Source organism: Dermochelys coriacea, chromosome 25, assembly GCF_009764565.3.
Source record: "Dermochelys coriacea isolate rDerCor1 chromosome 25, rDerCor1.pri.v4, whole genome shotgun sequence".
In the NCBI taxonomy this organism is placed as follows: domain Eukaryota; kingdom Metazoa; phylum Chordata; order Testudines; family Dermochelyidae; genus Dermochelys; species Dermochelys coriacea.
Window position 1 is genome coordinate 15619017 of NC_050092.1, and position 27260 is coordinate 15646276.

General features: G+C 43.9%; 1 protein-coding gene across 1 annotated transcript in view; it reads right to left on the reverse strand.

The window, feature by feature from the left end:
* Nucleotides 1-392: 392 nt before the first annotated feature.
* Nucleotides 393-27260, reverse strand: part of INSR (insulin receptor) — a 104305-nt gene continuing 77437 nt past the window's right edge. Inside the window, 18 exon segments of the mRNA XM_043502630.1 lie at nt 393-7309; nt 7312-7541; nt 9419-9553; nt 9792-9806; nt 9808-9919; nt 10909-11068; nt 11162-11272; nt 12709-12938; nt 14103-14170; nt 15112-15211; nt 16030-16189; nt 18904-19046; nt 19313-19587; nt 20917-20952; nt 24274-24475; nt 25682-25849; nt 26956-27078; nt 27081-27205. Coding sequence (XP_043358565.1) covers nt 7188-7309; nt 7312-7541; nt 9419-9553; nt 9792-9806; nt 9808-9919; nt 10909-11068; nt 11162-11272; nt 12709-12938; nt 14103-14170; nt 15112-15211; nt 16030-16189; nt 18904-19046; nt 19313-19587; nt 20917-20952; nt 24274-24475; nt 25682-25849; nt 26956-27078; nt 27081-27205 — 2515 coding nt within the window. The 3' untranslated portion in view covers nt 393-7187.

The window sequence follows — 27260 nt, forward strand, 5'->3', positions numbered from 1 at the left end:
TAACCTGCCTGTGTGGGACAAGTTTTCTCTAAAAGGCAACAGTGGGGGAAAAAAACAAACTAAACCAAACACTAATTTTCCTCTTGGTGTAACAGAAAGGCGGCTCTAGACATCTCCGGGCAGAAGGTGTTCCTTCTTGCCAATGTTTATTTAATGGCTTCATGCTACACACTCCTCTGCCCTAAGGACAGAACCCAGGACAGATCACATAAGCAATTATGCAGAGGAGTTAACACACCTCAAACCACAAGCCTATAAATTGGCAAGTCTAACCTTTTTTTTTAACACCATTCATTTTGCCAGTGAAAGTATCGCTTATTCCAAGAGGTGAATCTAACGCCTTTAATGTGGTGAAGCAGCATTTAGTGCTGCACAGAGAGCAGACACACAAATTACCAGAGTTATTCTGGGATAATTTATTCAGAATTTTAATATAAACAGTTAATTGTTCAATATTTTACACACAGCAAGATTTTTAATATTCAACGGTATTTTTTATACTTGTCACTGCTTGGCTCTTATATGAAAACATTGAAAAAATAAATCAAGCTTTTTATTTATTTATTTTTTTATTTATTTTTAAACCATGGCACATTTTGATCCTTTACTTTATTTCAAAAAAGAGGTATCTGCAAGACTATCAGCATTCTGGGACCTTCTGTGTGCAGAAAGGAAGGCAGGAGCAGCAAGATTAAACACAGAAAATAAAGACTTCACAGAACTTCACCTAACATTTAACTGAATTTGCCTTCAGTTTATTTAAGGTACATGCAGAACAATATTCACTTCTGGCTTAGTTTGATAAAGCTGATGACCAGTACTCACATCTGTGTAGTTCCTCAAACACAAACTACTGTTTTGATACTTGAACAAGTGTATTCTGCACCCCACATAAAGCTAAAGGTAAAAACTTGTAATTTTAAGTAGGATTTTAAAATTTTAATTCAACCTTCCAAAGTCAAAAGTGGCCTCTCTAAAAATTCCATCTTTGAGGGTGGGGTGGGGTAAATATTCAGTAATGGGTGTTGAACGGTTATTGGGTGCTGCTGGGAGAATTTAAATTAAATAAGAGTACTTTGGTAACAAGGGGGAGTACATCAGAGAAACGCAAGGACTATCTACTTGAGTCAGTATTTCCCCGTTCAACCTAGATTTTTCTATTCATTGTAACACAAAGCCAGAGCTAAACTGGGAATATACTTTGCAGAGTGTTTATTGGCCCTAATTCAGCTAGTTGCTCAAGCACATGCCTTAATTTAAGTCAATGATTTACTCAAGTACTTTGAAAAGTTAGGCATGTAGTTCAGTCTGGGCCAAAGTGTCCATTAATCATGATTTTCTAGAATGAGTGAAATGAATCATTTACTAGGCTTTTGGACAATTTAGGGAGTTAAGAACAAAAAAGACTTTCAGGAACGTTCTTTCTTGCTGACTGCAACTACTTTGACAAAAAAAAGAGTAACACTGTAAAAATTAATACTAACTTTATTATACAATATAAAAATCACCACTTCTCCACCTGTACTCTTATAGCTTGCTTTGTGGTGCAGTACATTTGTTAAACTGCAAGAATAAATGCTTATTTTCTGGAAGGACACGAATGGTGGTTTGTTTGTTATTTTTAAAGGACATATTTCATGGCAGCAGCTGTTTTTATAAAAACCTAAGTTTTAAAATTGCCTTCAAATATTCAAATTCTTCCAAAGGGAAAAATTACTGTTGGCCTCATTCTTATGATATTCGTAACAAGGCAAGCCAAAACAGAACAGGCTGAGGCATGTTAATGTTCTTACATCAACATTTGTGTACAGTATGCAAGCAGAGTTAACATCAAGCCAAGCAGAAGATAAATTAAAATTGGCCTTTTTATTAAGTTCATAGAAACAACAACTAATTTTATCTCAGAGACTTTATGTATTTCTGACGTTACTATTCCTCGATTCCAATTCATTCAACAGCTCCTTTCCCTGGACACTACTCCTAGGAAACTGATAGGCACCAGCTGTGCTTTCAAAGGCAATTAGCTCATGACATAAAACATGCCCCCTAGTCTCCAAGTAAAAAAGAGTTCCAAGAGAAGTTTAGTCAGGTGGCTTTTGAGGCAGGCTAGGAAATAAAGAGGATCAAAGGTTCTCCTGCAGTTTTCTTGCTTCCTCTGGTATTATTCAAGATGCCAGAGCAGAGCCTCGGAACCCATCTCACATGGATTGATGAGGCTCCCAGCATGAGCCTCTTTAGCAAACATTTATGGCACAAAAAATTTTGGTTTGATTTCTAACTTGTAAAACAAGCATATAGTCTCAGTAATATCTGGAGGCACCAGCTCTGTAGTGAAGGCTTAGTGCTCCTCAAGACCCCTTCTTCATAGCACAGCGACATTCAAGAGGGAATCTGCTCTCCTCTCCCCTTCCCCCAAGAAAATGAGGCTCAAGGATAATTGGCACAGTGTCTACCTCACTCCTGCCCTCCTCCTCCATCATATTCTAGGTAAATAGCACGGGAAGCAACTTTGAGATTTTCCAAAGAGAAACCATCATCATATGCAACATACTAAAAATTAAGCAAAAGTGTCCCATTATTACAATACAAATTTGACAGGAAACAGATATACGACCCATAATCCAAAGTACCCTTTAGCAACCTAACAGCAACCTTTTCCCATCTGATGTAGCTGCTTTACTACTCAATGTAAGAAAGATCGTGAAGTTGCAGCTTGGTCTATTTCATGTCACATGTCTAACCAAATAATGCTGGCACAGTTAGTTTACGATAATCAGCTCTTCTATTTTACGACGACAGAATATTTACAAGCAGCCACAACAGACATTTTTGAACCTAGCAGATAGGTTTTTGCAGTGCAAGGTGTGCTGTATTGCAAGTGAAGTACCACCAACCTTGCAAGAGGCATTCAGGAAGTGGCAACTGAATTTAACGTGCAAATGTTTCTGAGAAACCTGTCTGTTCTCACGCTTTAACATTTGCATTACAGAAAGATAGCAGTGCACAAGGACTCACTGCTCATCTCTTCTGCTTTGCTAGCTTTAGAAATAGTGTTACACTATGGGGCTGGACGCCTTTTGCAGTGGGGGATGTGGAGAACTTCCTACCTGCATCACAAGGCAGCAGGACGGGTTCTCAGGTGAATGTTAGGAAGAGGGGCCCATCCTGACATCTACTGTGGTCATCGGTACCAGTGATAGCCAGAGAGACATGCTTTGGACAAGGAGAAAGAGGGCTTCTCAGTAGTGTGCTGCAACTGCTCAATCTGAGCCATTCCACCTTGAGTCCTGGATAACTGTTCTCCTCCTCACCTCTCACAAAGGTCAGGATTTCTCCCTCAGCGTGTGCCTATGCTTCTGTTACAGTAACAGTATTTTCAGTTCCAATATGAATCTGTTAAGTTCATGAGAGCAACAGCTCCGCCGGACCAGGAACAAGCCAATTACTGCTAACGCCCTTTCTGCAAATGAGTTAGTAGGAACAGCTCAAAACTAGAAACTTTCGTCCATCACACACAGATCTCATCAACTATATTCATGCATGGGCCCTGCTGCCTCTTGGCTGGTGTTACAGGAGTAGTTCCCAGCAACACAGTGCCAGGGTTCTTCTGAGCCCCAACATGCTTCAGGATAACGATAATTTCAACAGTATGGAGCACAATGTCAACTGGGCTAAAAATGAAGATTTTCCAAAGCAAATGTTGGGCTTTAGCAGAGCATTTTCAATTGTGCTTCTCACCTCTACAGAAAAGCAAGCATCAGCTTTAAATGCTAAGTGCTGTAACAGCTGATTTTTTAAAAAAAGGAATTAGATTTCAACAACACCCACCCCCGCACCCACACACTCGCATGCAGAGAGAGAAAGAAAAGAAGTTTGAAGTAACCCATGTGAGGAACATGCATTTATGCCATGTGAATGACTGCCTGGACCACAAAACACAGCATATTTCCCTGCCTTCTTCAAAGAGCTGGACACTGCAAGTCATGTGCACTACACAGGGCCAACCAATATCAACTAAAGCTAGCCAAACCCAATACGGGGTTCCAATATTTGTGTACATATAAGGTCTTCTACAGTGCCAATAATAGCCAGAGACAATCACTTCAATTCTGCAATGTTCCTAAAGCAACAGTATGGTGAGAAAGTTGTACTTTAGGGGTCACATCTTATTATTTTTACTCCAGATTCACACTGGTATAAATTAAGAACATGGACGTGATCCAAGCTGTCCAACTCAAACTAGATCTATCATGCACTGTTGATTATCTGGTCCACCCTGGTCACATGTTATTCCAAACAAATGCCATTTATTCTATTTCAGGGCATTGCATCAGGAAGAACTTCCAAATACTTAAAATATTTAGCCTTGGAAATTACTATTTTGTCCATATCGGGATATTTTCCTAATCATACAGAACTAAGAGGATTGCATCAGTCAAATTTGGCCATTGTGTACTGTACTTGGAGCCACAAATAGGATTTTGGTCGTTACTGTTTAAGTTAAATGATAAATAATGATTAGCTGTTCTCCCATCCCTGCGGTGAATGGTCCCTCGTATTGGAATCAGCTGATATTGATTTTCCCCAATTCATAATAGGTCCAGACCAGAATATTTCATCAAGTCTAGAGATGCACAATATTAAAAATTGCCTTATGGGACACTGAGGTAGACTGTGCCAGAACAGAACAAAAAAACCAACACCACCCCACCACACCCTCCTGCCAAGTTTTCAAAGATAAAAATGTACACATTTTGTATGTTTTAAGAAAGAAAATTGTTTGTTTTTACAGTGATTTTATATTAAAATAAATAAAAATTTTCCTAATAAGAAAACCTCTCTCAATTAGAAAAAAGTGTGTGAATACTTCTTCCCTGCAGTGTAGCGTAGGGCTGCTAAATAGTTACTATATTGTAAAGCACAAGACTGCAAGCTAGGCCTTTCGAACTGTAAAGTTCTGGCCTCAGATTTATACAATATATTTTGCATCTAATTTTGAACAATCTTTTTGTACCTTCTCTCTTTGTCCCAACAGAGTCAGGCCTTACAAACATAACGGGGTGCTGTTCCTTTCAGGAAGTGCAGAAAGTCCATAATTCTTTATGTAGGTGCCATACTACCAGGAGTCTATAGTTTTGGGTTAGCAGGGAGGGATCCATGATTTACTCCCTATTAGCACCAACCCTTATTTTATTTTCAGTGATTGGTCTTTCAATTGTGGGGAGACGAGCAGCTGCACGTGGTCTGGAGTAACAAACCACTTAGTGCCCCACCCAGATGAGCCAGGACTGCATCATTTACTCCCAGCACAGGGAACTCAGAGTCACTGTGCGAGTCGTGGCTCCCTGAGCTGTCCACAAAGAAAAGCTGCTGATTTTCACCTTCTGTCTCCCTTTGAAACCATCACCTGCATTACAATGGCCTGCAACATCCAGGGGTTTGCTTCTTTCAAGCCTATTAGTACATTCACTCCCCTCTGCTTCAGCCCCTTTCCCTGACAGTACATCCTTTCATCACTGTAGGAGACATGTAGTTTCATGATGCTTTTCTAACACCCTAAGCTAAACAGCTTTGCCTTTTATGCAAAACAGCAGCAAACCAAAGCCCAGCCCAAAACACAGAAGTTAGCATCCTGAAGAGCTGGAGGCGTTGCGAAGAACAAAGTGGCCCTGTAACTATCCATGGGGCATGATGCAGGTATCTCAGGAAAACGCCAAAATCCCACTTCTTCTGCCAGGCCAAATGCCAATGCAGGCTACAGACAGGCACAGACTAGCTCACCACAGTCACGTTCAGCTTTGGCTCCACTCTTGGAGCCAGGAGCCTGGCACTCCCCGCTCTGGGTTGGGTTAGTGTCTGTTGTTCTGTTAGAGATTTTGCTCTTTCACCTGGCACCGTTTTCTCCAATGTCTGTGGAAAAGTGCACAAGGAAGGGAAAGAAAGTGAAGTAACAGAGCGATGGAAGGCTGAGGCAATGCTTTGTCTGTCAGCCCCCGCCAACGAACTCAAGTCCAAACTACTTTATCTTGGGGCTTTAGTTGGAGCCGGCTGACTGTGTGTGATAAATCATGACACTATATTTTAAAGCCTTGTCAAGTACAAACTTAACATGTGCTTCATAGTTCCTAAGAGGGTAATCAGCTAAAATAAAGTTCATTCTGAAATCCATGGACCACTTTAAGACCAAACAAACAAACTCCCCAATCCCATCCCCCAAAAAAGAATCAAACACTCAATAATTTATATGGTAGCTAACATTTAAAACTAAAAACATTTTAAATATGTTACAACAAACAATATATACTCAATGCTATAAGGACAGAAAGCTTGATATCCAGTCAGGGGTTCCTGTTTTGTTTGGTCTTGAAAGTAGCCACAAATCTCAGATTTCTACTCCTTTGGCTCCTAGCATATTTTTCCTCATATGCTAATGAGAGAAAACTACTCCCAAGAGTCCTTAGTACAAAAAATCTGTTTAGGGTTCAATCATTCCAGGAAACTGGGAAAAGAGGCGTACACACTTCCAAGAAGAGAAAGCTTCTGTGAGAACATACAAAACTTATGTACAAAAGAAGTGTATATCTGTATATATATACACACCCCATGTATATACTGCGCACGCACGCACGCACGCACGCGCACGCACGCACGCGCACACACACACACACACACACTCGGATTTAACTCATTAAAAAGTATGAAAGCAGCAGCTATTGGTCAATCTGAGGAAATGGCGTGTCCAATTAATGGGTGTTAAAATCCTTCGGCTGTAGTGAAAAACACTTCTGAAGAGGATGCCATAAAGCTTGGAATTCTACTGAGAACATTTATGTCCCGCAGAAGTTTTGCTCTGCACTTTTATAATGTAGCTCAGACATCATTGATTTTCATTTCCTTTGTTGGCAAATGTGGATTCTCTTCTTTCAACCTAATTTACAAGGTTAGTTCCTGTTTTGAACCATGGCTACAAAAGGGACAGCCGCCATGGAAACCTTTTCCATTTATGTTCACAGATAAGTCCATTGACAACCACTCAACTTGTCAAAAAAAGTCTGTTAATCATAAAATGATTAAAAATCTGAACAGAGAGTTTGTAGTTGTATGTCATATGCTGTGGCAGCAACAACAAGAGTCCTGAGATTCACGGAGGGGAAAAACAACACAACCCGTGGGCCAAACAGGTGGTGTTAGGAAGGGCTCGACCTAGGCATTGACAGAATCCGCCCATTTTTCTTGCCACCGTTCATGTGAGTGTAAGGTATATGCTCTTCATAGTTCCCCTTGAGGCCCATGGAGGGCCCATTGTCCCGCCCAGGACTTTGTCCCTCTGTGAATAGGAGGAAGGATCAAGGGGTATGCTCTCCATGTTCTCAAAGTCCATCTCAAACTCCTCTGTCTCGGGAGGCTTGTTTTCTTCACTGTAAAAGAATGAGACCTCCTGGAAGCTGGGGTGCAAGTCCTCCTTCAGCATCTCGATGATCTCAATGAAGGTGGGGCGCATTTTGGGATTGTACTGCCAGCACATCTGCATCAGGCTGTGCCTGAAAGGGGACAAAGAAGAGAGTCGGTATCTGGGAATCACTTTTACGGGCACAGACCTGAGTAGGGGCTGGTGTAATTTAATATCTGAACCAGTGTTGGGACAAATTCCCTGCGATGGCTGTCAACTTTGATTCCCGGGTCAAACATTTCAACTTACAGTCTCTTATGTTTTCTTCTCTTCCTCTCTAGTTTCTCTTCCTGGTCTCCACTTTTCCTATTATAGCCTCATGCTCCTCTCCTTCCATGTCTGTCAGGGCCCATGACTCCCTCAGATTCATTCAATTGTAGAAACACAGGAATGGAAAGAACCTCCTGGTCATGGAGCCCATTCCGCTGCTACTGCAAGTCACCCCATCATATAACCCTGTTCATAAAACTTACTGAGCTCCATTTTAAAACTAGTTCAGTTGTTTGCCACACTACTCCTATTGAGAGGCTGTTCCAGAACCTTCTTCCTCTAATGACCAGAAACCTTTTTCTAATTTCCAGTCTCAATTTATTCAAGGCCAATTGATACCATTTTTTATTCTTTTTCTAAGTCTGTTTAATGTTCTCTCTCTCTCTCTCCCCCAAGAGGTTTCCTTTTTGAGCCTCCCTGTATTTCTGACCTCCAGCGTTTACCCTTTCCACATTCCTCGCATCTCTACCTGCCCTGCCACTCCTCCTCCCAGCTGTTCCCATGGGCAGCCCAGGTCCTGTTCACGTTCCAAATGTAGGCTCTGGAAGATGATGGCTAACACGTCAGACAACACGCAGCCTAGAGTTGGCTAGACTTGGATAGCAGGATACAAACAGCTCCACTGCCATTTTTAACACTAAACACTGGAGTTAGCAACTCATCTGAGACCCTGCAAGTTTCATTCTAGAAGGACTCATTAGTGGCAGCATGACATTGAGCACTCCAGATCTTAAGCACCATTACTCTCTTAGTAACCCCCACCTGAGTGGCCATAGGGGGTTAAGCCCATTGTTATTCCCATCATTTGGGAGGAGAGTTTAAGTGCTCCCTTGAGGTTGGCTAAAGAATCAAACACTGAGCACATGCTGGGCAAGGATAAAATGCTGATGGGATGACAAAACCACTGTAGCTCATGAAAGCTTAAGCTCAGATACATTTGTTAGTCTCTAAGGTGCCACTAGTACTCCTTTTCTTTTTGCAAAACCACTGGAGAGGACAGACTAACTAGGGCCCTTGCTATGCCTGAAAGACAGGAAAAAGCACAAGACAAGACACTTTCCACCGTCTCTTCCCATTCACCAGATGAGGGATTCCTGAAAGTTAATCCACAGAAAGTGGCCACCACCTCTCTTACCTAGAAGCAAACCAGGTGGAATTGTCTAACACAGACGTATGACCAGGTGTCAGCCAGGCAGGTGTCGATTTGCAGACAGCTTCTACAGTCCTGGAGCACCCACCCCCTTTTAATTCATGAGCTTCTCCCCAGCATTTGCAGCCACTTGGGAGGAATTGCAGAGAAGCAAGCACAGCCCTACCTAGCACATCACTCTGCAGAGGTGAATCATTGTGCATTAAAATGCAGTGATGAGAAAGGTCTTTCGTTTTGGCCTATTTATATTTTAGACTTTCCCCATGTTCTGGCCTTCACGCCCTCTGGTGTGCACTTTTTCTTCTTATGATCATATAGCCCAGTTTAGTTCGGCTTTCCTTTCTGGTCTCCTGGGCTGCCTTTGACTCTCCATCTCTGGGTCACTCAGGATGGGGTGACAACATTTTTTTGTCAGGTGGCTCTCAAAATTCATCTTAGCTCCCCCCCCCCATTCATCAGGGTGGGAAGGGGGCGGAATTACAGCCACCTTAAGTGGCCATACCTTAACCAAAGGAGCATAAGAGTTCCAACCCGCCTCTAGTACTTACAGTCTCTCTGGGCAGTTGTCTGGCTGATCCAGGTATCCTCCATCCATTACAAATTTTAGCACCTGTTCGTTAGAGAGTCCCTGGTATGGCTGCTCCGCCAAACTACTTATCTCCCAAAGGACAACTCCAAATGACCTGAGAAAAGACCAGAACCACTGATCAGACTGATACTGAGGATCTAGAGAAAACAATGTTCAGCTTACTTTTGGGGCAGAAAGATTTTAGAAGATGCACTATATTTAAGAAGCTGCTTTAAAATATAATTTCCTGTTCTCTGAAGAACTTACCCCCCACCCCACACACAGATCAAGTCACCCATGTCACTATTAGGAATCCTGCTACAATTCATCATGGAATGCAGAATACAACTTACCACACATCTGAGTACAGTAAAGACACCATCCTTTAGAGATTCGGGTGCCATCCACCTCACAGGGAGCAGCCCTTTACCTCCTTTACGGTAATAGTCGGTCTCATAGATATCTCTGGTCATGCCAAAATCTGACAAAAGAAGTTCGGATGCATTACTAATGCCCAGTCCAGCCCTGCCACTTGCTGAAAAGACTCAGATTTCTGTAACACGTGCACTTTAACACTGTGTGTACCAGCACAGAAGGCGGGGTCAGGCACCGATAGCGTAGGACTCCTACTTAACTTCATTCCACTGGTGTCTTCCACAATCCTCTCCTGGATCTCTGCAGTGTGGGAGCCACAATCACTTGCCTTAGAGCCTGTCTTGCTGCCCAATTACTCCACCTATGACACCCCAACTTTCAGTCATACTGCTATCTTGAGAGTATTATGAGGCTGAGCACCTTCCACCCCCCCCATCTCCTTCCTAAACTATTATGCAGCCATGGTACCATTCTGCTGGAATGGAAACTGTCACAGTTGTAACTAAACTGTGTTTTGACTGATCTCTTCCCACTCTTGATGAAAACAGAATTCCTTTTGGCCTGAAATTCCAGATGGCTGGCCTCAGGCCACAGGAGGCTTTGAGGGGGGTTTGGATTATTTTTAAATTTTGTCGGCTTAACTGGTGTTAAGAACTTGTTTTAGACATTTGTACTCCATAAAAAACTAGTCCTTGGGCCTAATTACATCTTTAGCAGTCCTTAACTTTTAGTTTATGCTCCATGAATAGGATACTTTCTCCATCACAGTTCTCATGAAAGCAAGAAATAATATGACATTCCCTGAGGAGCTTTCATTAGAAGAAGTTATTAACTGCATTTCAGTAGAAACTGTAGAAGCTGCAGTGAGGCTCACCTAGACAATCCACTTACCAAAGTGCCTGCAGGTCCTTCTGCAAGACAGGTGAAACAGGAAAAGATATTGGGCAAAGAAAGTTCACCTTAGTGAAGAACTTTAAAGCCAGTTAAAAATCAATGGAGATCAGCTGGCTCTTTGTAGCACTAGTCTAGGATTTCACAGAACCTCCTTCTCAACAGTTAAAGCTTAGTATTAGATCTGAAGCACACATTACATACCTCCAATTTTTACAGTAAAATCTTCTGCAACCATACAGTTACGGGCTGCAAGGTCTCTGTGGACAAACTTTTTGGCATTCAGGTAAGCCATACCATCTGCAATCTCTGCAGCCATCTGGATCATCTCTCTGAGAGTGGGTGGCGGACGGCCAGGGTTATTCTGAAGTCAAGTCAGAAAGTATTAAAGACCAAAGCAAGTCAGTCTGTTGCATGACGCTCCCACCCCCCAATATCGCTTCTCTCCCACCTTTACCTCAGCATCAGGTCTCAGGGAGCGAAGGTAACTTTTCAGATCTCCATGTGCCATCAGTTCCATGACAACCAGTGTGGGTTGTCCTTTTGAGACCACCCCTAGGAGGCGAACCTGAAAAACAGAAATGGGGATTCTCCCTTAGCATTGTGTCTGGGCATGGCACATTTGTGAAAATGGAGTTTACAATGAAACAAACGGTGACACATGGCTGGAAAGGGTTAAACTGCTTGCAGGCTGAATTACTCAAAGCCCACCTTTAAAGTCATGTTAGAAAGGTATGCAAATGATAATTAGGGATATTCATGCTAAATAGGCTAGAACTTTGAAATGCAAACCTATATTGTTAGAAGTAATACTAATTGTGTGTGCCTTAGATGCTATCCATAAACAGACAGTTCCTGTCTGTCACTATAAATATTGATTCAGAGATCAAAGGGGAATATTAACATTTGGATGAATCTTGAGTAAAATAATGTCATTTTCTGTATGTCTCTTTGAAGTTTGTAATAGACTGCCTAATGGATAAACTATCCTATGTTAATTTGTGTAACTAATTACTGGTGGTGTTTAGAAAGCAAAAGGTTACATCAAAAGCCTATTGTTTAACCAGGACTGTATGGTCCAGTGTATGCTAGAACACTGTATAAAAACCCTTGGATCCTGATTCTGTCATCTCAGATCTGCTTAGGTTTCATCAGGGAAAGTTTGAGCTTCAAGACTGAGATCCCAGTTATGCTGGTATGCCCTGAATGAGAGATTTGAACATTGGAATATGACCTATGAACTGAATTCTAAAGGAACTCTTTGCAACTACAAAGCTCACCATCTCTGTTAGGAATCTGATCCCCAATGGATTAAACTCATGTCTGTATGTATATTGATCTTTTAACCATACTCTCTCTCTTTTGTTTTTTAATACATTTTAGTTTAGTTAATAAGAATTGGCTGTAGCGTGTATTTGGGTAAGATCTGAAGCATTCGTTAACCTGGGAGGTAATGTGTCCGATCCTTAGGGATTAGTAGAATCCTTTCATTTATATGATGAAATAAGATTTACAGAAATCATCATATTTGACTTAGGTACCTGGATGGGGGCCTGAGGCTGGATCACTTTTAAGGGAACTGTGTTGTCTGGACTTCTGAGTAACCAGTAAGGTAATGAAGCTGTTTTATGCTGGCTTGGTAAATCTAAGTATTGGAATATCCACCAAATGGGGTTTGTCTTCCCCATTCTTTGCAGTTCACCCTAATTGAGTGACCATAGCTGGCCCCACTCTGGTCACACCAACACTTCTGTAGCAAGATTCCAGAGTGCTATCACGGGACATGGGCCCTGTCATAAAGTGGGGGTTTGAAAGAGCACAAGGAAAATTATACAGGAAGACGAATTTTCCAGACCCTGCCCGTCTCTCTCTCTGATGGATTTTGCTTCCCTTTTAACCATTTTTTTAGCCTGATCCTCTAGCATTATAAAGCACTAAAGAGACATTAGTTCGAAGGTGGGATTTTCACCAGCAAGTCATTTACTGTAGAGAAACTTCACTTACCACGTGATGGCAGTTGAACCCTTTCATTACAGAAGCTTCATTCAGAAACTCAATGCGCTCCCGGAGGCTGGCAGATTCGTTAACCGTTTTCACAGCTACCCGAGTCTCTGGCTCCTCTTTCACTATGTCTTTGGCTATCCCATCATACACCATCCCAAAGGAGCCTTGCCCGAGCTCTCTGAGAAGGTTAATCTTGTCTCGTGGGACTTCCCATTCATCGGGCACATAAACTGTCAAGTGGAGAAAGACATTTCTGAATGAGCAGAGCAGTTCCTGGAGAGAGGTTTCTGCAATCAGGCTCAGGAGACAGGGGCTGGACTAGAAACTGGGGGCCAAAGTCACCCCCTGCCTTGTGCAGCCATTTACACCTGAGCAAGGTGGGTGTGAAACACTAATCAGACAGCAGTATTTCCTACCCACTTTATCCTGGTGCAAATGTCTGCACAAGGGGCGAGGCAAGGAGTGTCTTGCAAAGCGTGGGCCAGGGAAAATCTGCAGGGTGAGTGACAGAATGCAGCTGCAAGCACACAATGCAGGTAAAAGGGGGATTATGATCCACAAGCAGACATCCAGCATTCACATTCACTAGTTCAAACGCCCATGTCCTGTACCGCTCCTGTACTGTATGTAATATTCCGTACTGAGCTCACTTTCCACGAAGATATAACAAATCTAAACAAAATGGATACAGAGATACTGTTCTAAAATTCAACATCTTAAAATAATCTTGCTGTGTTCAGACTGTCAGCCTTGTACTGCAGAAGCCTGGGCAAGAGGACAAACATGACTGCTTCAGTAAACAGCCCCCTTCTTACTCCTCTTAACACAATGAAATTGAATGCAAAGTACTTTGCTTAAACACAGTGTATTGTCTAAGATGACAGGCATTCCTACAGCAGGAAAGGGAGAAAACTCCTTTCCAAACCCTTTTCAATGGATTACACAGAGTAGCCCTGAGAAATGTGGGGCACGCAAAAGATGCAGGTGTTGATTGTGATCCCATTAGGTATTCTTTGAAAAGCATCAGTGTACCAGAGATTCTTGAGCAAAAAAAACCTGGAGAAATACAACAGCCAAGAGAGGCAGTAAAAAATCCCAGCGTCACCTATTCGTTCCTATTCTGCAGTACACAGCTCAAAGTAGCGAGCATTTTAATAGCACACCACTTCCCAATAGTTATTGCCAACCCAAAAGTGGGTTTTTTTTTTTTTTTTTTTTTTAAAACTAACTGATCTCCTCCTCTCTACCCTAGAATTGCTCTAGTAGCAGCATTTTCCCACCCAGGAATGGACAAGAACATCTTTTAAACTTTTATAAGTTGGTCCATGTTTCCCAAGTCATAATTGAAAACCAAGTGAAGCACTGGAATGGTCAGAACTGCAGCATGCTCTCACCATCACTGGCACTCAGGTACTCCGGGTTAGAGGATGCATAGAGTGGCCCCGTTGGTCCTTCAGTTTGTCTGGAAGCAAGACAGATACATATAAAGTTTCAGTATTTCTACAGTTTTGTGCCTCGTGTTTCTGTCATCTGAGGCCAGGGGTGGCCAACCTGTGGCTCCAGAGCCACATGCGGCTCTTCAGAAGTTAATATTTGGCTCCTTGTACAGGCACCAACTCCGGGGCTGGAGCTACAGGTGCCAATTTTCCAATGTAATGGGGGTGCTCACTGCTCAACCCCTGGCTCTGCCATAGGCCCTGCCCCTACCCACCCCTTCCCGCCCCCTCCCCTGAGCCTGCAGTGCCCTCGCTCCTCCCACCTCCTCCCCAGCCTCCTGCAGGCCACGAAACAGCTGATTGGGAGATGGAGGGAGGGAGGGGGAGGTGCTGATTGGCGGGACTGTCGGTGAGTGGGAGGCGCTGGGAGCGGGGTGGGGGAACTGATGTGGGGCTGCTAACATATTACTGTGGCTCTTTGGCAATGTACATTGGTAAATTCTGGCTCCTTCTCAGGCTCAGGTTGGCCACCCCTGCCTTAGGGCTTGAGGGGCTGACTTGGGCTCATGGGGTTGTTTCATTGCTATGTAGACTTCTGGGCTCAGACTGGAGCCTGAGCTCTGGGACCCCCACCTTGCGGAGTCCAATATCCCAGGCTCCACCAGTCCTGCAGCCTGAGTCCCACAAGTCAGAGTCAGCAGGTGTAGGCCAGCTGCAGGTGTCTAGTTGCAATGTAGACATACCCTTAGAGTCTACATGCAGCCATGTAATTAAAACAACTCCCAAAGCACAGGACAGATAACAGCCCCTGAACTTCAGATCTCCAAATGCAAGATGTTTCCTAGATAAGTCATTTAGCTGTTCTGCTAAAATCTGTTACCTCTTTTAAAAAGCCACAGAAAACTACTAGTGTATCTCTTTGGTAAGAGATTTTGTTGTTCTGCCGAGAGCTATATACATCACCCACCTCTTTTTCACAAATACGTAGGCAGCTCCAATAATTCCAGCAATTATTATGGAAAAAATGATTGGGACAACAACAACAGCAATATTAGACTGAGGGTTCACTGAGAGAGAGAGAGAGAGAGAAGAGAGAGAGAGAGAGTGTTACATGGGCTTCCAAGCAGTTTAGTCTTTTCTTGACCCCACCCTGAAACACCTGCACACCCATGAGTGCAGGGTGAGATCCTGCCAAAGTGACAGGACTCAGAGGTGCTCTCCAGAGTTGGCCCAACATTGCACAAAGCAGGAACCTCTTCCTATCCAAACTTGCTGTGCTCCACCCAGAACAAGACTGGCAAGCGCCTCAGCACTTTGATGGCTGCAGACAATCCAGCTAGCTGGCTAATTCATGTCAAATGCGGGCAAATCAAAGTGCTTATCAACATCCCTGATGATGGGAACTTTGAATAGAACCAGAGGTGGCTCCCAAACAAACAATCTCCCATCTCCACTGTCTTCTTGCGCTCCCAAACTTAAGTGCAGAGCAAAGCCATTTCCGACATAAAGTGGATGGGGGGGTGCTTTTCTCGCTAGTCAACTCAATGCAGAAGGCGGCTCTTCAGTTTCGAAGAGCCCATTTCCAGAGGTTTCTAAACTCACACACAGGAAGGCAGTTTGCTTTGCCCTTATGCCATAGGCAAGCAATGCACAGCCATCCAGGACTGTGACCTCAGCCTCAGCGTTAACAAATAAGTGAAGGAAACAGATCAACTTTTAAGAGCCTGTCAAGTTTCTCTAACGTGTTTGCCACTTGTAATACCCAGATCACCATATTTTTCCCCATGCACTTCTATTCCAGCCCCTGGCTCTGTGCTGTGCTCCTCCCTCCAGAGGATAGCCTGGATTTCTATTAAAACATTAAACTTTGAGCAAGTAAACTCACAATAATCAGCCACATAGAAATACGTGGGCTCTGTCCACGACCCATTTCCTGCCAGTGAGGTGGCTCGGATTCGGACGCTGTAGTTTCCAGGCTGTAGTCCACGTAACTTACAGCCCTGTTCATTAGCAAACTGCTTACGAGAAACGCAGTAGTGTGCCTCCTGCAGGATGGAAAATGACAGCTTTACTTCACTGCCTCTTGAAGAATGCAGCACAGTCATGAGGCCTGTAATAACCAACCTCCCTTCCACAGATTAATCTGCAAATCTTCCCTGTCCAGCCTCTGCTGAACCCCAACAGACAGGGGGAACAGTACAATGGCTAGGGAGACTGAGATGATGCTGGAAATAGCAACTTGTGACCAAGGATTACGAGCTACCGGATCTGGCCTGCCCTAAGGCTGTTACTCGGAGAGCTCTGCTCTCCACCTGTGCCCAATGAAACAAGCACGTGCACTTCTTTGACATGCAGTCCCTGTTGCAGTCATCCAGGCCCTTCTCACCTCAAGACATGGCTGTTCCTCAGCACTCCCCCAGACAACAGCACTGGGGAAGAGGAAGTGCAGCATCATAATCAGTGCTGGCTCCCTGCACGTTTCCAAATGGGATTCCAGGTGGTGGGCTTAAACTATAAATTCTAAAGCACTAAGTCACTCAGGACCTGATTTCATGGGGGCTGGCTCTGCCAATGGGATATAAATAGGTGGGTGCTACTAGCGAGGGGTATCCTCATATTCTGGAGTCTCCCCTCACCCACAGCTCACTGACAGAGCCCAGATTAGTTAAGCTTTCCAGCACCTGTACTTGGGTGGAGAGTCTGGGCCATGTAACAACTTAGAGCAATTCTGGCATTTGGGATGGATTTCAGAGTCTGCTAGAGCAGACATTGCTATGTATACGAACACACTAGTGGGCAGGCAGCCAGAGCACAGGATGGCAGCTTATCACTTGCATTGTTTATACACAATCAAATACATTTACTGCAAGTCAGAACAGGAGAGCGCCATGAGTCCCCAGGGTTCTGCCACCTTAGTCCAGGGCTTTTATTTAGATCACTAACATCTGGGTGCTTTTAAATGTATTTCAGCTAACACCATAATGATGTATTGTAGTCAGTGGGCAGTTTCCTATGAAAGCCACTGAGAATTCTAATACCCTGGTTAATGGTGATTTTCATTCGGCATCAAATCAACATTCAAAACACCAAAGAAGAGTTCTTAAACAAACAAAAGGGCGGGAGAGTTAGAAAGGCCAAGACTTCAGCCTTCTACCAGCTCATAACTTAGGCAGATATTTAACACCCAAAGAAGTTCAGTGACTAGCAGTAGTTTATTCCTAACACCATTTATTCATGAAATCATTCACCAATCTCAGCAAATACCCAGCCCACTGCAGGGAGGGAAGGGCTGCATATCACCCTGAGAGTTGGATTTGAAAGGCAAAGAAAGAAAAGCCATAAAAACATGTTGCCCAAAGATAAACGAGAACAACAGCTTTGTTAGTCCAAAGGTTAACTCTGCAAGTGGAATATTCTGCTGATCACCCAAGAAGGAAGCTCATACTAAGCACAGGCTACAACAAGCAACCAAAGGAAAACAAGAGCTAAATCACAAGCTATTTCAAATGAAGTCCTCCCACAAAGACTTTTTAAAGGATATTAGCATGAGGACTCTCCCCTCACAGTTCCCTGAACAGCAAAGAGACAAATAATTGTGTGTTGGAATGCTCCAATCTTCCCCATTATAACGGTATATCCTAGGTTTGCCTCTCATTGTTAAGTAGTATTAGATCATATGGGACGCGTGCCATTTGCTGTACTGGGCCTCAATTCTGTCGTTTGATCAGGGCAGGCAAACCCTTCCATCCATGCAGAGCCCCACTGGAACCCTGCCCAGGCATTGGGGTCTGCAGGGTCAGGATTGCCATTTATTATCCTTGAAATATTATTTTAATTGTTTCGCAATAAGCAGCTGAGATTTACATCTATATCATTTCCATAGCTTTCTGTGCACTAAAATTCCTACAGAAATCCCCACACCAGACTAACAAATGAGAGATTCATGCTGAGGACACCGATTTGTAGTGCTGTCCATCACCATGGAACACACTCCCAGAGGGTAAGGGTGGGCACATTTCTCTGCCAGAGTTGCTGGTAAGTTCATGCAAAAAAGAAACCAGACAAACTAGAACAATAGGGCAGAGTGGGCTGCCTTGCATTTCTGGAGTAACATCATGGAAAACAGAACTTCCACAGCTAGGTTTCCATGAACTCCTGCAGCCAGTCATCCCTTGCAGTTATAGTGATCCACCTTATGGGCAGAGATGTGCTCCATGTTACTCCTGCAGGAGGGGAGTGCATAGCTGCAGCCAGTCATTACCAGGGAGAGAGAGACTCCAGGGCACTTTCATCATCATGGTAAATCCCAAAGGGATGTGGTCTCCTTGAAGATTGAGCAACATCCAGATTGCACTCTGGCTAGCTCTTTAAAGGGGGTGCTGCTATATTCAGTTTACGTCCATCACTGGCAATTTGCTTGTGCCACCAAAGTTTCTGGCACCCACACGATTGCCAGCTGTGTCACAGCATTCATTGGTACACACACTTTAGAATTCACTGGTCTTCCATTCTAATGTGTCCATACCAAGAAAGCTGCCGAACCAGTAGTGATGGAGGCAGTTGGTGGGTTCTGCTTCAAACTTCAAACTGCTTAAATTCTGATCTTGTCCCGACGCTTGATATGGAGGAGCTGAGTCTAGGGAATGTAGGAATATGCAAATTTAACTTCCCAGCTACCTCCCCATGTTAGAGCATGGGTGTGAAGTGCACACCTACTCAAATACCATCTATAGACAGGCTGAATGAAAGAAGATCTCACCTCTGGCTCCCCAAGACGCCCATAATTCACTTCATATAGCACAATTAGCCCATTCGGCTCCTTTGGCTCCTGCCACTTCAAATGAACAGCATTTTTTTCGACTAGCTCATGGGTAACTGGACCAACAATGTCATCAGCCTTTGCTAAAACCAACAGATTTTACAAAATTATGTTTAGAAAGCTTTTTTTAAGTTCTAAAATATTTTACAAAATGCAAACCTGACCCAACCCAATATGTCAGATTTTTCATCTAACCACCGAACAGGAATATTTATTAGCAATAGGTACAGCCCAGTTCATCCGCATGAGATTCCCAAGGCATTTTTTGAAATCCAGCTAACACACCGAGAAAATTGCCATTTAAAAATATTAGATTCCCCTGAAGCAAAGCTCAGTAAAGGCGACTCACCTTCTGGCATGGTTCTGGCACTAACATATGCTGCGACACTGCACCGGGATTCTTGGGCATCATGATTACAAGCATGGAGCTCAATGCGATACCCTGTAAAATGCCGCAGACCTGAGATAACCAAGGACTCCTTAGACTTAACTTTCTCAAAAGGTTTCTGTTCCTCTGTATTTTCAGGTGCTATTGCAGAGGAGGTATTCAGCGAAGATGGGATGGTGGGTACCACGACAGTGGCATTAGCCACACTGCCAAGATCTCTTCGTTTTCGTGATGGCCTGCAGAACAATACATTTAAGAAATTATTCACCATATTTAGCTCAAACATATTTATCTGGGAGTTCAGAGTTCATCTGAAAACTCAAATGCAAGTAGAGTGCACTTACAATGCAGCACAAACTACAGAATTCAAAACTTTTTGTTCTAACCCCCGTCTCAATGTCTCTGCAGAAATGCTACCTTTTAGTGGTGCCTGTGTCTTGATCTACCTTTGTTTCATAACTGTACATGGAAATAATAAAAGCTAAGGCCAAAGTATGCAATGACTCAAATTCTCCCAATTCAGCACAGCTGAACATAACAATGTGACTAATCTCTGGGTTCCACAGAGGTAGGATGCTGCTTTAACAAGACTGCAATACTCAAGACTTCACCCTGCGTTTAATGTAGCTTTGACCATATGGGATCATGTCCTAAGCCCTGAGTTTGAGCATATTGGGTGCTGTACATATTCCCGGCATCCTAACCTGCATTTAAAACTCATAAGACTGGTTTCATGGCTCACTGGAGTATGTCCACTACTCTGAGCCCTATAGTCTCAGTTTTGTACATGAAGAGAATTTTCACCCTTTCAACACCAAGCAGGTCTTGAATGTTCTTTTCAACATTTTAAAGAATAAAGTTAAACAAAGATCCCAGTACTGCCAGACTCACATTGCACACATTAGTAATATTTAATAGTGGTTAACTGAAGTTTTTCTTTCAAATTACTGTATATTAGTTAGCAGATTTACTTCAACTTCTTGCTGTGGTGACTATCAAGTTGTCAGACAAGACTTTGGCAGTCCCCCATACTGTAAGAGAGAGCTGCTAGTTAACTTCCAAACCAGAAAAGGGGACATTTTTGTTTCACTAGAATTCAGCACCAAGCACCAGCCCGATTTCCCCCCCCCTTTTTAAAATTATGTTAAATCAAGACAATTACACTCAGTGTTTGAATCCTGTGATCATATTTGGAACTAGGAATTTCAGGCTGGGAACTCTGAGTGAATTGGGGGATCCAAGTTATGTCAGGAACAATCAATGTTAGTTGCTTGAGGGGAATCCATGTTCCCTGTTTCCCTCAATGAGAGTTTTCGATCACTCTGTTACCAGACCAGTTAAAATCCAAATCACATGTTAAAGGGAACAATTGTGATCTTTGCTATTAAAGCGAGTCATCTGAAAGGAACCAGCACTATGGACATCTCCAGAGTTTACAAATGCAACAAGCTGTTGAAGCAAATCTTTGCTGCTGAATTGAACTTTCCACTGCCACCCTCAGACTATCAAGCACATGATTGGCTAACTAAAATTGCAGCAGGTGATTGTAGGGGTCAGGTCTTTACCTAGAGTCCTCAGTTCCATTCCCTGATGTTATTTTTCTGAAAAAAAAATGCAACCACTTTGAAAGCAGATCTAAAATGTTGTTGAATTAAACATTATGTTTTGCACAGTTATACGGACAAATTCACTGGCAAGAGAGACGTGACACCAAATGGCAGGCTCAGCCAGCACATTCTCGGCTTTAGATTTCTCTTCCTGTAATTACTAATTAACTCCAGACAAACCATTTTTTAAGTTGTTGTTCTCCCAATCTGGGCATTACTCTGAACTGTGCCCTCTAACAATAAGGCAGAGTTCAAAGATGCAATTCTAGGTCAAAAGAAAAACAAATCACCTCCCACCCACCCCAAGGAACCTTTATGGTTAACTAGAATCTTCTTTACACTTCACAATTTAACTCTTCCCCACTGTTTACAAAGTGCTGACTCGGCAGTTTCCCAAGTCCGAGATTGTTTTTGTTTTTCACAGGTACAACAGTAATATCCCTGATGAGAGCTGTGCTACTCGGCACTCTCCTCTAGCCTAGAGCTGTGAATGGAAAAATACAGAAAGAACTCTTAAAATGCTAGAGAATAAGAAAAGCTTCTGAAGCTGCAAACTCAAGAACTCCAAGTCTTTTATTGTCCTAGATCGGGGTAGTCAATAGGCAGACCAAGGGCCAAATCTGGACCGCAAGACAGACCCCAAAGTCTTTGTATTTACTTATTATTGTTGTTGTTGTTGGGTTTGTTTGGTTTTTTTCCTCCGGAGTCTGGACCTTGACTAATACATTTGGATCTTGACAAAAATAATTAACTATCCCTTCCTAAATTTAAAGCAACTCCCTTGCTAAATCCTCTTGCTCTCCTCGCTGTCATTCCAGCCTCTCTTTTCAATACAACCCAAAGCTATTATGGTGGCTTCAGTGGTTTGCTATGTGAAATACCCAGGTCTGGTCTCCATTCCCAGATTTCCCTGTCCCCCAGAGAGGCTGGGTCTAGCAGCGCTGTGAGAGAGTGCTCAGTCCCAGAGGAGGGGGACACCCGGGAACACCCACCAGCGATGGCCCTGGCTGAATCAGAAGCATTTATTGGCTCAGTAGCAGCCAGAGCCCTCTCTCAGGGGCGAGCCTTCAGGAGGAGGGGGCATTTGAGCCTTGCTCTATTTTTTCCGATGCCATACTCCCCACCCCCCCCACATTCGAGCTCTCATGTCCCAATTGCTTTTGAAGCCTCTTCCTTATTGTTGCTCATCCCTGTGTGAAACTCTTTCCAGTACAAGAGCAAACAACGTGATAAAGAAGAAACAAAACATCAGATTGTGACCACCACTTTGTTCAGCTGCAAGAGGAAGTCACGAAGCTCGCAGCTCGGGTGAAAAGTTCCCTACCGATGACTAGGAAGGGGGCTATGGGAAGGCAGTGCCTTAAGAAATCCTGAGCCTGTTTTATCAATGCAAAAGGAAATTAGCTACAATTTCTACGCAAGTCCCACCCCACCCCACTCAGTCTGCCTTGCACTTGGCCAGGGAGCAGTCCTTGTGACACTCCTTACCAGCCCGAATTCTGAGACTGGGTCAGGAAAAAAAAAAAAGAGCAAAGCAATGGGATTCAGGCTGGCTGGGTGTGTCTGTGGCAGGGCATGGCTTTGGGCACGGCTTTGGGCACAGACATTGCCTGGGGAACAGGTTTCCTATAACAAACAGGGAAGGGGAAAGGAGGAGGAAAAAAGCCAAAAGGAAGCAAGGAGAGCCAACAGGGAGAGAGGAGATGAAACAGGGAGTCAATCAGCAGGGAGATGGGCCCCTCTTTACTACCCCTTCCACCTTCTGCTTACAACCCTGCACAATTTCACAAACCTCCTGCTAGTCTCCTACAAGGGCCTGGTCTTCCTCCTCATGACCAAGCAGGCTCTGCTTTCAAGTAGGGTCTCAGCAATGCTGTTAGGGAGGAGGCCATTGGCAGTTAGCAGCGGCAGAAATGAGATATGGAATTAAATACCTATCCTATTCTGCTGCCAGACCCTGGACAAGTTGCCCTGAAGCAGATTGGCAGACAAGAAATAGCAGCAAAACAACCTCTGATTCACTTTGCCACAAGCTGAAACCCATCACAAAAGGCAACCTAGCAGGCAGACTGCGTGTCAGGAGGATTGTGTCTGCTGCTGGCTTATGATAGTGAAGGGGCCCTGTGTTAGCAAATTACTTAATGTAACAGGGCTGGAGGTTTCTCCCTTAGCAGGCTGACAAGGTGGTGTCGTGGTTATTGGTTTCTTCTTAGAATACATACCCCAGAAATTGGCCTGAGAAGTATCCTGGGCTGGCTGCACAATAAAATTAAAAATCACATTATAAAAACTGTTTGCCTAGATCAAGAGGACATTGCCTATGTTATAATAGCTTGTATCTTCTCTGGCTGCTGAGTACCCAGAGTCCTGGGCATTCCAACTATAGCTCTACATTTCGCACTGAAATCTGCTCATCTGCACAGCACAAGCAGCAAGGAAATAGAAAATTAAGGGACTCTGCAGATGCTTCCATGTGCCAATGGCAGGCATTACTCACTCAGGCTCACAGAGAGGAATGCTGTTTAGTACTGCACTTTTAATAAAAGTGTTCATTGTCATAGCTAGCCCTTTGTCAGGCAGCTGCAAATAATATTTTCTGGTTAAGTGCAACGAGCAAAGAACACATTTGATGCCTGAAACTCATAATGATAGTTTAGAGAGCAAATTACTACCAATCCCAACTTGATTCCCATAGTGCATTCTCTGGAACTCATATGAAGTGCGAACACATTCAATGTCACTTAATGTGACACAGTGTGTGCCATTCAAAAACAGGCCATTTACCACCCACAGAAGTTACCTCCAATACCATGAGGAATATATTCCCATGCTAAGTTCAGGGAAGACCGCAAATACCGCAGTAAAGGACAAGGTTGTGGCATGGTAAACTTCCCTTTTTCTTCTTTTATTTTTAAGTGGCTATTGCGCAAAAGCTGCAAAAAAGTTTCAAGCAGAAGAAACAGCCATTTCTGGCATCACATGAGTTTAAAAAAGCTTCCAGGTTTTTAATAATTCACTAAGATTTCTCAGCTTATGAGGTCTTGTTGAGGAGAATGCCGAGATCAGACAGCACACGGGGGTTTCCCAAAACTGAGGTAACATCAGTTGTTCGAGTTCTAGTTTCACCAGTCTCAGTCACGTATCCATCCAGATATTTCTCTGGACAGCACTGTAGATATTCTTGTCTGACATAGTGCCCTGGAGAGGCTGGCAACATGACCAAACCCTACCTTCAGTCTTTGGTTTCACTTTGTCAATTTACATTACCCCACCCCAAAGCCAACTAAACACAGCACCAGCGGCAGGGTTTGTTACCTGGGAACAAACACCTCATTGTGGAGATAGTTCTCAAACATTTTGCGGAAGGCAGACTCTTCCTGCTCTTTCTGTATCTGAGAGTCAGTTTTTGGACAGGAACAACATTCCCCACTGATGTCCTCATTTTCACTTTGATTATATTTATGAGGGTCTTCAGATTCAAAAGGAGGAGACCAAGTCCTCGACGGCAATTTTAGTCCTATGGAGAAAAGAATTCTTAGATCACACACACCATCTTGCAAAAGTCACTAGCTGGTTGGCACAGCAGTTTAAGTCACATAGATTAAAAAAGTCAGAACTATTTCCAGGTTATTCCTTGAAGGCCACTGAGCTGACATTCCTTTTGGCATGTCTCTTCCTCCCATGGAGCCTTGAAATCCAGATGCAGCATCCTGGCTGGCAGCTTGTCACATGTATACCAGCAGTAGTGAACCATCCTGCTATGGATGCGCCAGTCCAATGAATTTCCGAACACTATGTCAGCTCTGCTTAGCCACGCTGGGCCAGCATACAACATAACTGATGCCCTCCTCAGCCCTGAAAGGCGGGTACATATTGGCAGATCAGAGGTTAGAAGTAGGATCCTAGGTGAGGTAGAGTTCACCACTTCAATGGATGTTTATGACACACGCAGCAAGACAGCAAGGCATTGTTCACTGGTGACATGTTTAAGGACTTGCCTACACTGGCTTTCAAACTAGGATTAAGTATAGCACACTCCTGTTAGCTGTAGCCAAAGGGGCTTCTAACATGACTGCCAGCTGGGGTGGGTGAAGCCTATAACCTGTAACTAGGGATTACTGCTGGAATCATGAAATATTCAGACAGCCAGTCCCCTCACATCTTGGGTCTAGAAGTCTCTAGTCTGCAGATGTGAAACAGCCTTTGGCCCCTATCTGTGCTTGCAGTGTCATGACTCTTAGAAAGACACCAATAAATCTCTTTAGCCCCAAGACAGATCTAGAAGCCACGGAGGGGGTTACATATCAGAATAATCTGACCCCAGGTCTCCAGAAGGCCAACAATATTTTATCTCCTCTTATTAGCTTTGATAAAACTGGTTACCCAGATTAAGAGAAGCAAGAGCAGAAGGCAGATCCCAGAAGGGTTAAAACATCTGATTTTACTGTGTTCCAAACAACCAACCATTCCTCATGATCTCTGATGGCGCGCCTGGCAATAGCGACCTGGTCAATGCAAAAGACAGTGGGAGAACACAGCCTTAAAAGCTCTGGCTACATCACTGTGTGCTCCAAGAGCATCATCCACTAACACACCACGATCCTGTGTCCCAACCACCTCCCACGTGGCAGAGAAAGAAACCCCACAGCTAGTATGAGACTAGCAGAGCCCAGAAGCTTGAATGTTAAACCCAGGATGCAGGATGGGCAAAAAAGGCACCTACCCTTCAGGCAGTAGTCGAGTTCAAAAAGCTCGCTGTCCTCCAGCTGCTGCTGCCAGAACACCAGGTAGTGTGTGATGTTCCCATTCGGCTCAGAGGGCGGCTTCCACTTCAGAATGATCTGGGATGAAGAGTTGGAAACCGATATTGGATCTAAGGGGACTGAGGGAACTGAAGGGAGAAAGACACAGAAGTCACTCACATCACTGTACCAAAAGAGACCTAGAACACAAGGCAAAAATTGTTGTGATACTTTGGGATTTAACTCAGACCAGGGACGGATTGTGTCACTGCCTGCCCTGCAACTCTGGGTGCCTTCTGAGCTATGCTGCTATGGCTCACAGCCCTGACACCAACAGCCAGCCTACAACCAAGCAGGTCATGCCCTGGCATCCACCACCCAGTTACTTTTTGCAGAGTGATCCCAACACCCTGCCAGTCTGGAATTTGCTCCAAACTGTCTGTCCTGCGACCGTCTGCAGGGGTTCCCAGAATTGAGAGTTACCCCCTCAGTCAGCCTCACCTTAGAAACAGGAGGATCAGAACCACCCTGCCCTTCCCACAGGACTCCGGGCAGTGCTAGTACCAGTCTCACCTATTGTCTGGTACAGTTGATCGACGTTTTTCACAAAACTGGAGCCCTCTTACTGCCCCCTGAATGAAGCATACACAAACTGACCCAGGTCCTGATCTTACTATTGATAATCATCATCACAATAATGGAAGGAAAAAAATCTTACTCTGGGTCTCCCAATGCACCTGATGTCACCTGTCTCTTCTCTGGACAGGGACTATCTTTATATTTTGTGTGTTTTGCACAATGAAAACACACATTGCCAGCACTTAAGTAATTATGGGGATCCAATTCAGCTCTCTCCCCTGTGAAGGGTCATTCCCTCATATATTATTTCCTTATAGTCTTCCAACCAGGCCTCAGAACATCAGGACTTGCCTTTTTCCAACATTATTTGGTTTGTCCTGATTCAACAGTTTGCTTAACCAGGCAAATAAACAGAAATGAAGGGAGAAATGTCCTGCACAGAAAAAAAATTCAGGCCTCCCCCACCCGAGATTCAGTATATGGCACATGATGACACTGCAGCAGGGTTACACCAGCATGTGAATATGCTCATGCACAAAGAATGAACAAGGAGCCTGCATGAATTATATTCGGGCACACAGTGCCAGTGGAGAGACCAAGAACCATTCAGGCAAGGAGTTTGGTGAGTATGTTTTCCTTGCCATATGCAAGGGGACATGAATCGGAAAGCACTCACCAGTAGCATTGGTCTGGACGTAGATAATTTCGCTCTTTGCACCGTATGTCCTTCGTTCGTCCGAGAAGGTGACCAGTGTCTTAACGAACACAGCATACTGAGTCCATGGCTTCAACCCCCGCAGAGCCACCCTGGCTGGGCCTGCGCTTTCGGCTCATTTGACCGTGGGGGAGGGTCAACATCAACCACTGTCCAACTATTTGATCCACAGGCATCTTGTCCATCAAACTCCGTCACGTTCTGGTATGGACTTTTCAAGGGAAAGAGAAGGACAAAAGCCTCACATTAATAGACTCCAAACTGCA